The sequence below is a fragment of the Oryzias latipes genome, chromosome 24, assembly GCF_002234675.1.
Source record: "Oryzias latipes chromosome 24, ASM223467v1".
NCBI classification, from domain to species: Eukaryota; Metazoa; Chordata; class Actinopteri; order Beloniformes; family Adrianichthyidae; genus Oryzias; species Oryzias latipes.
In genome coordinates, this window is record NC_019882.2 from 14,763,071 (window position 1) to 14,776,064 (window position 12,994).

Consider the following 12,994-nt stretch of genomic DNA (forward strand, 5'->3'; position numbering starts at 1 on the left):
CGGAACTAATGTTAGGCCGATGTGGCAGACCGTTAAAGAAGTTGCACCGATCTTTGTCCATCCGGTTGACAGTCAGTAGCTAAAAATGGCAGCGTTTTCTGGTAAGATTTATGCAAACTTTGTGCATTTAACGTAATTTTTCATTTCATAAAACTGTACATATGTCTTTAATAATTAATGAATCACAATTTGTGCCCATTGTTGAACAGAAATGGGGGTGATGCCTGAAATCGCGCAGGCGGTGGAGGAGATGGACTGGCTGTAAGTTACCATTTATCCGCTAAGTCATGCAAAGGCACAATGTTTTCTGACATTTACACCAGTTTGCTTTTAACTTTTTGATTTACTGGGTCTCAGGCTGCCTACAGATATTCAAGCGGAGTCCATCCCACTTATTCTCGGTGGAGGAGACGTACTTATGGTAGGTTCCTTTTAAATAACGAACTCATTTAAAATGTAGAGCTCTAACTCTTTTTTTTAATCATCATTATTTTATTTTTATTTTATTTATTTTGTAATAAAGGCAGCAGAAACTGGCAGTGGCAAAACCGGAGTAAGTGAAGCTAAGCATCAATTACACGCAAATAAACTAAACAATTATAGGTTAGAAGTAATAATCCTCTTTTCATCCTTAGGCCTTCAGTATTCCAGTGATCCAGATCGTATACGAAACACTGAAGGATCAGCAGGAGGGCAAGATGGGCCGAGCTTCTATCAAGACTGGAGGAGCTAGTGAGAAACGTTTTTGGTTTTGAGCTCGTTTGGTTTTTAGTTTGTACGGATTCAGGTTGGGAAGGTCAGGAAGGATGCACACGATTCCCTCTTTCAGCTTTCCTAGAAGGAGGCTGAGATCTCCATCCCTTCTGAGAGATAGATGATCTCTCTGATATTTTGTAGACCTACTAAGGATTCCAGTGGACCTCCCTGTAAAGTTATCTGATTCATTTCAAACCACCATAAGTGTCTCTTCTTGATTTGGAGCAATGTTTTTTAACTTTTTTTTTGTTCAGTTTCCAGTGTTGCAGCTAAACCCCTGGTAGACTTTTTTACCACCTTTAATTTACTTCTTATCTCGGTTGTTTTATGTTAATATTTAATTTGCTCCTTTCTTGTGTCCCAGTTTTCAACAAGTGGCAGATGAATCCATACGACCGCAGTCCAGCCTTTGGTAAGTAGTGCTGGAGAAAAAAAAAAGGACAGTCTAACAAACCAGTCCGACTGTCGATTAGCGTGAAAAACTCACTAATTTTAATGTTGTAGCTATTGGCCCCGATGGACTGTGCTGCCAAAGCAGGGAGTTTAAAGAGTGGCATGGCTGTCGCTCCACCAAAGGCGTCACAAAAGGCATGTAAAGCTTTACATACTTTTATATGTGATTACCCCAAACCTCCTTGGAATATGAAGCTAAATGGGTTTTGGAAACTTTTTCTACAGGAAAATATTATTATGAAGTCACCTGCAGCGACCAAGGTTTATGCCGAGTGGGTTGGTCCACCACTCAGGCAGCTCTGGATTTAGGTATGAACAATACAGCAGATTATACAGCAGATGCAATGAGTTGACCTCAAACAGTAAGATTTGAATTGCTGTGCAGGAACGGATAAGTACGGTTTTGGTTTTGGTGGTACTGGGAAGAAATCCAACAACAAGCAGTTTGACAGCTATGGAGAGGTACCAAATGTCGTTTAGACCCACAAATATTTGTTTGGATCAGGTCTAGACGATGCTCTATCTTAATTTTCTTTTCTTTTTTTCTTGCAGGAGTTTACCATGCATGACACTATTGGATGCTACCTCGATCTGGAGAAAAACCAAATTTCTTACTCTAAAAATGGTGAGTTCAAAGTCTTTCTACCTTTTATTTATTGAGGGATATGAACATAACTGTATTTGGTGGAAAATATTAAACATGTTGTCATCTACTGTAACATTTTTTTTGCTGTGGTTTTTTTTTTTTTTTTGATGTTTCTCAAGGCAATGACTTGGGTTTGGCTTTTGAAATCCCTCAAAACCTGAAAAATCAGGCGTTCTTTGTTTCCTGCGTTCTCAAGGTATCGTCACATCAAACACAGACGAAATCACAAATATACACTTGCAATTTATTTATCATCTTGTCTGTCCCAGAATGCAGAACTGAAGTTTAATTTTGGAGGAGAAGACTTTAAACATCCGCCCCAAAATGGGTTTGTTGCTCTGGACAAGGCGCCAGACGGTCACACGGTCAAATCCTCTCACACAGGTGTCACTTTGTTTTTTTTGTTTTGTTTTTTTTGTCATTTAGAGGTTAGTGGATCTGAATGAATTTATATTTAAATGATGGAATGTTTCTGCTGTGTGGCTGTGCAGGAACTGCTAAAGTGAGTCAGGTGAAAGCCTCGTCAAACTCAGCCAAAGCTCTGATCATTGAGCCATCCAAAGAACTGGCAGAGCAAACCTTCAACAATGTCAAACAGTTAAAAAAATACGTGGACAACCCCAAACTCAGGTAATGAGATGAAACCAACATAAAGCAAAAATGTTTAGATCATTATGTCGCTTTGAATGAAAATGTAGATATCCTGCTGTCTTTTAGCAACATTTAAAGTCTCTCTGATCGTGCTTTGATCTTTTTTGAAAGCATTCTCAGAGGTCTTTTGATTATGATTACTTCATTTTTAGCTAAAATCAAGTAACCTGTCATTTTCTATAGGACATAGTTTCTGGAGAGCGGCAGGAGTTCATTAGAAATTCACCTCTGAGTTGTGGGTGGGACTGTTAGCGCGGAGTAAACCCCCCCCCCCTTCTTTCTATATATCCTCCATTATCAGAAAAATGCCACAAGAACATGTTAAAAACACCAAAACAGGATTTTCATCAGTGGTTTTTGAGAGATTTCTGTAATTCATGTTATTTACCAGCAGGTGGAGGCAGTGAGTTGGATTTAAAAATGACTGCATGTCCTACAACATTTCATTCTCTCTCTGCAGGGAGCTTCTGATTATTGGTGGTGTGGCTGCCAAGGAGCAGCTGGCAGTTCTAGAGCAGGGGGTATGACGCACCAATATTCGTCACAACAACCCAAATAAACCTCCCATCATTGTGAGCCTCAGTTTTTCCTTATTTCTCTTTGCATTTGCCCGTCAACAGGTTGACATTGTGGTGGGAACACCTGGGCGGCTGGATGATCTCATTTCCACCGGGAAGCTCAGTCTCTCGCAAGTCCGCTTCCTCGTCCTGGATGAGTGTGTATGTGCAGATCATTTTCAGCTCACGCTACACTCATCCATTTTTGCCTAAAAATGAATAAAAAATCAAAGTAATTGTTTTCTATTTATTAAGGACGGCCTCCTCTCAGCAGGCTACACAGATTTCATAAACAGGGTTCATAACCAGATTCCCCAGGTGACCTCCGATGGCAAGAGATTACAGGTACTAATAGAATACTTTCTGGGAGTAGCAGTGCCGTACAGGATGACAGGAGGGATTTCTTCCTTAGGTCATCGTGTGCTCGGCTACGCTGCACTCGTTTGATGTGAAGAAGCTTTCGGAGCGCATCATGCATTTTCCCACGTGGGTGGACCTGAAAGGGGAAGACTCAGTCCCAGAGACGGTGCACCACGTGGTGGTTCCCGTCAACCCTAAAACCGACCGGCAGTGGGAGCGTCTCGGAAAAGCCCACATTCGGGTGAGTCTGCCACGGTTCAATCCTCTAACTCCTGCTAGGGTTTTGATCTATTGCCTCATACCTCCTCGAACATCATTCTGAAGCTACTCTGGGACAAAATGTTGGAATTAGAAGTTGTTGATTCCTAACGGGGTTAGTGTGGCGAGCTCGCAAAATCGGCATTCCCCTGTTTCTCGCATACTAGGAATGTGGGCGTGGTTAACAAAAAAACGTCCAAAATCCCAAAACTTACTTTTTCAGTTTCTTCTGACCAGGCTAGCAGAGGAAGAGAGTGAGGAGCCTAAAACAGCCGCTCAGCCATTTAGGGCAGGTCAAAAGGGGGTGGCAGGAGCGGATAGTAGTGCCTGAGGGCCATACAACGCCACTCGCAGCTTTAATTGATTTTTTTTGTTTTGTTCTCTCTGGACAGACAGATGAAGTCCACGTCAAAGACAACACCAGGCCAGGAGCCAACACTCCAGGTACAAGCTTCTAGCAGCCCACACATCACTTCTATGAACAGCATTAAAAAATACATCTGTGGGTTATAGAAATGTGGTCCGAAGCCATCAAGCTCCTGAAGGGCGAGTACACAGTGAGGGCCATTAAAGAGCACAAAATGGACCAGGCCATAATCTTCTGTCGCACAAAGATCGACTGCGACAACATGGAGCAGTACTTCATCCAGCAAGGAGGAGGTCAGATGGTTCTACTGGTGTTTTATTGATCACTAAAAAATAATATAACCCAACCTTTTTTATTTTTAGGCCCAGATAATAAAGGTCACCAATTTTCCTGCGTTTGTCTCCATGGCGACCGAAAGCCTAATGAGAGGAAGCACAACTTGGAGTGCTTTAAGGTAAAAGCAGGAAGAAAATGCTGACAGCTGAGCAAAGTCGAACTCCTTTACTGAGATTTGAGGTGTTTTTAGAGAAAAGAAGTGAGGCTGCTGATCTGCACTGACGTTGCTGCCAGGGGGATTGATATTTCCGGAGTGCCTTACGGTATGAAGACCTCTTTACAGAAGCATGCTATATATTTCATATATGCATGTCAAGTTTGTTTCTTTCTCCTCTCAGTGATCAATGTGACCCTTCCAGACGAGAAGCAGAATTATGTCCATCGGATCGGCCGAGTTGGAAGAGCCGAGAGGTCCTTTAAATAATAATAATAGAAACAATTTCAGCTTTCTCTTTGATTGAGAGTTAAACTTTAACATGAAAATGTTTTCACATGCAGAATGGGACTGGCCATGTCTTTGGTTGCCATGGAAAAAGAAAAGGTAAAGAACACATCAACAAATCCAACGGTTAAGTTTGTGCGTGTTTGTGACGGCGTCCTTCCACGCCTGCAGGTGTGGTACCATGTTTGCCCGAACCGAGGCCGAGGTTGCTACAACACCCGACTGAAGGAAGATGGAGGATGCACCATCTGGTACAATGAAAAAGAGGTGAATAAAGACGGGCTCTTGCAGAATATAATCGAGATTTCATTATTCCTTGCAAATATTCTTCCCCTCTCCCAGCTTCTGTCAGAAATTGAGGAGCATCTGAAGTGCACAATCACCCACTGTGGGACGGACATAAAAGTGCCAGTGGACGAGTTTGATGGCAAAGTGACCTACGGGCAGCGCAAAGCTTTAGGGGGTATGCTGGATCCCACACGACTGCAGATTTACTGTTTTTTCTGTTGTTGTTTTTTTTTTCTAACAAACCCCATCAACCTTGTTCAGGTGGAAACTATAAGGGTCACGTGGATGCCCTGGCTCCGACGGTCCAGGAGTTGGCCAACCTTGAAAGAGAAGCTCAGACTTCCTTCCTTCATCTTGGATACTTGCCAAACCAGCTCTTCAGAGCTTTCTAAACACACTTTATTTCGCAGGAAAGCATGTTAAGAAAAGGAAATCTTCATAGGGCACCGACAGATTTGAGTTTTCGCTCTACTTCTTAACAATGTGCAGTGAAATAAAATGAAACCAAAAAACTCCAGCAGATGTGTATTGGCATAAATCATGCATTAATTAAAGAGTGTCAAAATCACAGCATGTTGTGAGAAAGTTCTGCACAGTGAGTCTGGAGAGGACAGACTTCTGAGTTTATACATTTTGAGTTGCAGGTTTGCTATGTGGGCATGTTGAGCTCATTTCATGATTTGCAATTATAAGTAGAGCCAGAGTTTATAGACTGATTGGAGATATCTAGTGTGAAAATGAACACCTAATCTGCCTTGTTGTACTCTGGTAATTTTTTTTTGTTTTAGTTTATTTGAAGCTTAAATGGTCCTTTTCCTCTTTAAAATAAACGGAAATAGTCGCATCAGTTCATCTTTGTCTTGTTTGGATTTCCAAGTTATTTGTTCATATTTGACTCTTCTGCATTGGTAAAGATAATTGTCAAAAAATTCCTTTTTTTTTTTTTTTTTTAGAACTTGGATGTTTTTATACTGGAATCCACAAAAAACGTTTTTATGAAACGGCATTGATTACGATGCATTTGGGTGATTTAAAAATGACAAACCTTTCCCGCAAAAATTTGTGTTTGAGATTTAATCTGAGCACCCATTTTGAAATAAACAGAAAGACCTACTACTGCCCCTAATGGAATGATGATGAACTACAGGACAGGAAACATGGACCAAGTTCATTACGAGTTTTTAAGAAAGTTTGGATCATACAAAAGAAGTAGAGGTGTCAGAAATGCATGTAGCAAATGTAACACGTTCTGTTTTGTTACAAAAATATGCTAAATGCTAGCATGTCAGGAAAACGTATCTGGATAACATGACTATATGTAACAATACACTCAAAGTATCTAAAGTTGCGTTTTATTCACTTTTTTGTTGCATGCAGCTGCAAAACCCACACCATGAAGCTCCCACCACAGTTTGTGTGACTCTGTTAACACAAGGAGGGGTTTAGAATTGTTTTGAGAGATTAAACTGTATCCCCATTCATAATCGGCATGAAATAAGGCTGACAGCCGTCACAAAGCGTTCCAAAAAAGATGGAGACATCGGAAAACAATAGGGGTGTCAATAATGGGGTGCTAAGCATGGAGGGAAAAGCCTAGAGAATTTTAATCAAAATAAAATCATCAGATGGCATACCAATGCTGGATCCCTCACAGATTAAAACATCTGAATTTACATTCTATAACTAAATGTATTGAGCCCAAACTTTTGTAAACATTATAAATATAATTAATATAAATATTTCACAAGATGATTAGACAAGCCTTTAGGGGAAAAGAGATTTGGCTCTGCTGATTTTTTTTTCCTTAATGTGCCAACAATACCAAAAACTAGACGGATGTAACATTGGATGAACAAAGATGTGATGCTTATCCAGTAAAGATGGAGGGAAAATGAACTGCTTGTATTGAGAAAAAAGTTCTTCTTGATCCAAAGTTAGAAAAGAAATTACTTTATTTATTTATTTCATCGATGTGAAGAAACACTTGGTTTGTTGATTGAAGGTCTGATGGTAGAACTTGCTCTAAGGCTTTTCTCATCTATTCTTCCACAGTTAATGTTTGAACTCAGTCTCAAAACTCATTAAAAAATGAAGTTTGGTTGGTGATAGTTTGAAAAACAAAGCTTTTATTTTCTATTAGCAAAATACATTAGGTGTTTTTTTTTTATTTGGAATTAATCTTTCCCATGCATCCTACTAAAAGTGTTTTCAACAAGCACTTTCCCCCGGTAGAAAGTCTGATGGACTCACCAAAAATGCCAACTGTGTAAGATAAGTTCTCCCTGTTTGAGGCAAAGAACGCCCTTCATTCTTCAGATCCAGGAAATTAATTACAGAAATTTGATTCGCCGTTGGACGGGAGCCGATGCAATTCCTGCGTGCCTTTTAACAGACTATGCTTTCAATTTCACTTTATTACCAAAAATGAATTGATCTCAGCATGTGTTTTCACAGACACTTGAAAAAACTACTTTGATTTGAGTTTGCAAAAGGAAAAGAATTTTAGAAAAAAACAGCAAGAATTCAGACAGGTGTTTTTTTTTAAAGAATTTATAAGGAAGGTTAGAGCACAGACTGTCTCTGCAAGAGTGGAATGACAAGTTTGCTCATTCTTTTCTTAACCATTCACCAGCTAAACACAAAAGGGCAATATGTTTGTAATCCATGGCAGTAAAGCTTTCCCAGAGTTTAACAAGGATTCTGGCAGAACTACACCGTTAGGCCGTCTTAGATATCTGTGAACCGTACTGTCGGCAAACATAGAAAACAAACTGATTCTGAGATAACTGAAGGACTTTCGATTAGTTACATCTGGAGCATAACCTTTATTGACATACCAGCATGGGTTTTAAATCTGCTGTTGAAACCTGCTTCTCTATTCGGCTATCATTGCTCCAAATCCTATTACTGCAACAAAAAACAACATTTGAGTTTCTTAAACAGGCATCAGACCAAGCCTCCCTGTGTTTCCTCATCTTCCGCCCGCCTGAGCTGATGCAAGCTGTGTCAACGGCACAGAATGAAAGCCTGCAAAGCTTCCAGCTTCACTCTTTCTGCACCACTGAAAGCTCTAATAAGCTTCTATCTCAGGGCAGGCAAATGGCTCTAAGCCTTTGAGGGGACAGAGACTGCCCAACAGATAACCTTGACAGAGATGTGTTGACATGTGAACTAACGGACAGATAAATTGCTGTGCAGGGCAAAAATCTTTCAATAAAGGTGTGGAAGCTGTGAAGTTCATGACTTTTATTTTTCACTTCATTCAATTCAATTCAGAATAGAGGACAGAGCCCCAGTGCATCATCACTCTCCCAGCTTCTAACCTCCAGCAGCCCAACAACTAATTGTCATTGTTATAGAAATGTAATTCAAACATGTTAATAGTAAGTTGCATGCTCTATGGTGCTTATTGTGGATGGCAATAATAAATACAATACTAGAAAATCAAAATCTTTAGCATATCAATATTGATATAATATAGTATTAATTTAAACAGGGGGAATGGGTCACCCTGGCCCGGTTTAAGAAACAATCTTGCTTCTGCGGAGAAATATGTATACTGGATGTAATGAAAATTATAATTATTCCCCCAAACGTCATTACAGTAGGTGAGGTAGGGGAGCAATCATTTAAATATTCTCAAGCTAGTCTGGCAATAATTATGTACAAAGAGGAATGTTTTCAGTCTAACTTTGAATGTAGAAACTGTGTCAGCCTCTCTTAAATGAGCTGGGAGTTTATTCCATAAGACAGGGGCTTGGTGGCTACAGGCTCTACCTCCAACTGTACTTTTACTAATTCTAGGAACCACAAGCAGTCCTTCGTTTTGTGCGCGAAGTGTTCTATTTGGTTGATAAGGCACTGAGGTCGTTGATATAGGATGGGGCCATGTAAGGCCTTATAAGTTAGCAGGAGGATTTTAAACTTAATTCTAGATTCAACTGGGAGCCAGTGAAGTGAAACTAACACAGGAGTGATGTGTTCTCTTCTGCTAGTTCCTGCTAACAATCTACCTGCTGCGTTCTGAACAAGCTGAAGACTTCTTGAGGACTCTTAGGACACGCTGCTAACAAAGAGTTACATGGAAAAAAACAATGATGCAGAATAGACAAGGAGGGATAGAAGCAAAAAGAGGAAGTAGTTCAAAGTGAAATGAAATACTAATTATCTGAAGGAGAATAAAGAAAAATTAGACATTTATGTCTTTTTGATCTTGTAGTTCCCTACGTCATCTGGGATCCATCAAAATGTGAATATGGTATGGAAATAAAACAAAATCTTTAAGTTTTATTTTTGTTTGAGAATGAGTCAAAAAGGGAAATTAATCTACTTAATTACCAGTCTCATTTTAATTACATTACTCAGCGTCTTGAGATTTGATTAAAGGAAGACAGAATATTCTATCAACAAACTTGAACCAAACCAGGAAGTACCAAATATAAAGTTCATTTGACCACTAGAACCTGGTTTGAGAAAAGACCACTATTGAGTCCTGTGTTAAAAGGTCCAACTTTACACTATAACAAAACATATATTCTCTATTCTAGTCTGCATGGTTTCTGTTTTTTCTTTTTTTATTTATTGCTTTTTTCCTATTTTATTCAAATTCAAGGGGGATAACTATTCTTTTAAATCTACTGTTTGAATTTGAGCTCAATTTTATACATTTGTAAATTAGGGGGTTTTATTATTATTATTATTTTATTATTTAATTATCAAATCAAATCAAACTATATTTATTGAAAAGCGCTTCGCATACACTGCGCAACTTGAAGCGCTATAACATTTAGAACAAAGAAACAAGCAAACAAACAAACAAAAAACCTCAAAACTACACAATATTAAGGTAAAACACCCAACACACCCTTCACCCGTCAAACTCTCCTCGGTTAACAAATATATTTACTAATTTATTTTTATTGGCAGGACAGTGGACCCAACCAATATTGTATCTTGCTTCCTCCAGCACTCACACCATTTTGCATCATTGTTAACTGGAACTGCTTCACGTTATTTTTTCTTTTATTTTATTAAAAAATTTAAAGTGAAAAAAAAAAAAACAAGAAAAAAACAGTTGCAAAAGGCAGTGAACGTCAGTTTAATTAGGATACATTTATTTTGAAATGCAAAGCCGGAAGCTCTTCCTGCCAACATATTATAACATTGGAACTTGACGGTTCAACTGGAAACGCCCATTTTCCTCGCGCCCGCCCCGACCGCTGGAACGATCCTCCCTCTTTAGTAGCTCGGTGTTCCGCCTGGATGTCAAAGCCCGCCGCTATTTTCCAGCAACAGGTAAATGATTACAAATCCTCCCGCCGCTTCGCCAAACGCTGTGCAATGTGACTCATATGGATATATTCAATACTGTCATTTTATTCGATTTTATTTTTCGTTCACCTATTAGTTCAAGGTAAGTGGGATGTTCTGCTTTATTAAACCCACAGTCAGTGCAGCCTAATGAGCGACGCAGTGGAACGTAGATCCACGGTGGATTGTTTTGCTGCAGTGATGCTTTTCTCACCTGAAAATGATCCGGATGAGTGGATTCTCTTTAAAGCTTTGTCTGAATCCTGACTGGCAACCTATTGTCTGCTTTTCTCCCTTTTTTAATGGCTTTGTATAAATTATTATATTTACCACTGAGGTTATTTTATTTTGAAATCATTAAGTGTTAGAAAACCAATCTCTTTTTTTCAATAAATATATTTATTTGCTTTGTATTTCCTTTTTTGTCTGGAGCAATATTAACTTAAGGTCTACACATCCTTACACATTATGACACTGATTTTTGCAGCTCTTCCTATAGACGTGGTGCATTCACGTGTCACTTGTAATAATTTGTCATTCAATCGTCGATTGTCAGTCTCATATTTTACAGATGTTTGTGTGAACTTGCAGTGTTACTTCAGCAGCACACCCCTAAGGAGCCGACCACACAGCTACACCTCACACGAGAGGGCGTTTGTTGGCTTGACATGAAAAGGTGTCATCATATCAGGCGTTAAGGGAGCACGCCACAGGCTAGTGTCTCTGCTGCTGAATGGGAGGTGTGGCAGGTTACGCTTCATTCACTGCAGGTTGTTGAGGAGATTTCTGCTGTGTTTGGTGAAAAACAGAAGCTTCTTCTTTGCTGATCTGAGCGAACTTGGACATCTGGCCCCTTCCCAGCAGGGACTGTTGTGTATCCACCTGCCAAGATGGTGAATTGCATAACACCCAGATGCATGTCTATGACAAGTTTTATGTGTTAAAAACAGCATGGAAATGTTTATAATTAATAAAAACGTTTGTATTATGAGTAAAAACTGAGAATTTATGCTGCAGGAAGTTGATGCAGATTTTCCCCTGCATCACAACAGAGGTATCTTTTTCTTTTTTTGTCCTGAATATGCTAAAACACAAACGGTGCAAAGACACACAGGAGTCTTTCTTCCTCAAAGCTTCCGGAGCTGTGTCCGTCAGAACAGGCTCTCCCCTGTGTGTGAGACGTGCACGTGAAGACACGCTCGTGCACGCCGGCCCTCACATTGACATGCTATATCTGACGGGTGCTCACAGGTGTCCATCAGCATGCAGGGCACAGTCGCAAAGCGCCCCGATTCTTCATCAGTGTCCAGAAAGAAAAAAAACACTCTTTCCTGATTCAATCCTAATCAGATCATGAATCACTTCTCAATTTTAATCCACCCTTCCTTAGAAGCTCAAATATAAACTTAAAATGGTTTAGTTTAGTTTATCTCTAAAATCTTTCTCATATTTTGCATTTGGAAGCATGATGACAGGTATGATTGTGAGGTGGCTCGGTCGCTCGGTCGGTGTGGAAGCACAGGGTGTCCTCTGTTTACACGGTGTTGATTCAAACCAGGATGTGTCCTGTTTGCACAGTGAGGCCTGTCCGATTCAGGGACTAGGAGGTTGGATTAGAAAACACGCTTGTTTCTGCAGACGTGTTTGTGGATGACATGTGATTCAAAAAAAAAAAAAAAACTCTCAAACAGTACTTTTGAATGAGGAGTGCATGTGTGCTAACAGCTCAGGTGCTGTTTATCTTCAAGATAGTCATGGACATAATAAGAGTTCATCATTATTATTATTATAATTATTATGAATTAGTCATTATGGGGCATTCATTTTTGGCATCTTGCTTCTTGAAACACCTCATCGGCTGAATCAGTGCTTGGTAAATAGTTGACAGAGCTTGTGCATAAGTTACTTTTTTTTTTTTAACACAAGGAAGTTGGTTAGAGATTTACAGCTTCTGCTGAGGTGAGAATTAAGAGATCGGTTCATTTTGAAGACACACATATTCATAGCAGTTATTATTTCTGCAATACAATTTGAAGCTAAAAAATGTATAAAAATGAATATTTGAAAGTTTTTTCCACCAAGAATATAAGCTAAACATGGCTTTGTTAAAAATAAAAAATAAAAAACAGACGTATGGAAATTAAAATCAGTGGTTATTAAAGGGATTAAATATATGATGTTTATTTGCAAAACAATAATTTTCTTTACAAATTCCAATTAAAAAAAAGGAACAAAATGTCCTACTTTTACTTTTACAAAGTCAAAACTAGTATTTGATTTTGAATGATTGTGTTTTTGTTAAATTCTGGTCTTTTCTGCAGAATTCAGAGGTTTAGTAAAAAATGTAAAAAATAAAAAAAAAATGTGCTTACTATAAGTGTTCTTTTTATTTTTCTACAAACCAGAAACACATTTCATACAAAAATATCTCAGCTTTCTTAAATATATTCTCAAAGTAACCAAAAAGTACTTTTATGTGTATCAGTGCAGGAATAAAAGCAATAAAAATAATTGAAATAAAGCATTTAAGTCAGTAATTTATTCAATTTGTTGTTCATTGTTTACAAATG

The 12,994-nt window shown here is 38.9% G+C and overlaps 2 protein-coding genes across 6 annotated transcripts in view; both read left to right on the forward strand.

Annotated features, from left to right (window-relative positions):
• Positions 1 to 7: 7 nt before the first annotated feature.
• Positions 8 to 5,964, forward strand: ddx1 (DEAD-box helicase 1). Of its 2 annotated transcripts, XM_011491809.3 has the most exons (26): positions 10 to 101; positions 210 to 261; positions 358 to 421; positions 524 to 553; positions 636 to 732; positions 1,121 to 1,168; positions 1,261 to 1,344; positions 1,435 to 1,518; positions 1,595 to 1,671; positions 1,762 to 1,834; positions 1,975 to 2,051; positions 2,125 to 2,239; positions 2,347 to 2,485; positions 2,967 to 3,027; positions 3,127 to 3,225; positions 3,319 to 3,408; positions 3,476 to 3,664; positions 4,074 to 4,125; positions 4,195 to 4,341; positions 4,411 to 4,502; positions 4,575 to 4,647; positions 4,723 to 4,795; positions 4,883 to 4,925; positions 4,998 to 5,093; positions 5,169 to 5,289; positions 5,376 to 5,964. In XM_011491809.3, the coding sequence occupies exons 1-26, from the start codon at positions 86 to 88 to the stop codon at positions 5,504 to 5,506; spliced, it is 2,223 nt and encodes a 740-aa protein (XP_011490111.1). In that variant the 5' UTR covers positions 10 to 85; the 3' UTR covers positions 5,507 to 5,964. The 2 variants fall into 2 exon arrangements, with proteins under 2 accessions (XP_011490110.1, XP_011490111.1); XM_011491808.3 differs by having other exon boundaries at positions 8 to 101; positions 4,998 to 5,289.
• Positions 5,965 to 10,313: 4,349 nt separating this feature from the next.
• Positions 10,314 to 12,994, forward strand: part of LOC101165932 (intersectin-2) — a 38,020-nt gene continuing 35,339 nt past the window's right edge. For 3 of the 4 annotated variants that reach the window (XM_020714499.2, XM_011491810.3, XM_020714501.2), the window contains exon 1: positions 10,314 to 10,409. The gene's annotated coding sequence lies outside the window, so the exon portion shown is untranslated. The other variant, XM_020714500.2, reaches the window with a different exon arrangement.

Bases quoted from the DNA above. Each gene is read 5' to 3' on its own strand.
- ddx1 (XM_011491808.3), top strand. The intron at 2,240-2,346 runs GTGTCACTTTGT...GTGGCTGTGCAG, and splicing joins GGTCAAATCCTCTCACACAG to GAACTGCTAAAGTGAGTCAG. The intron at 3,665-4,073 runs GTGAGTCTGCCA...CTCTCTGGACAG, and splicing joins TCGGAAAAGCCCACATTCGG to ACAGATGAAGTCCACGTCAA.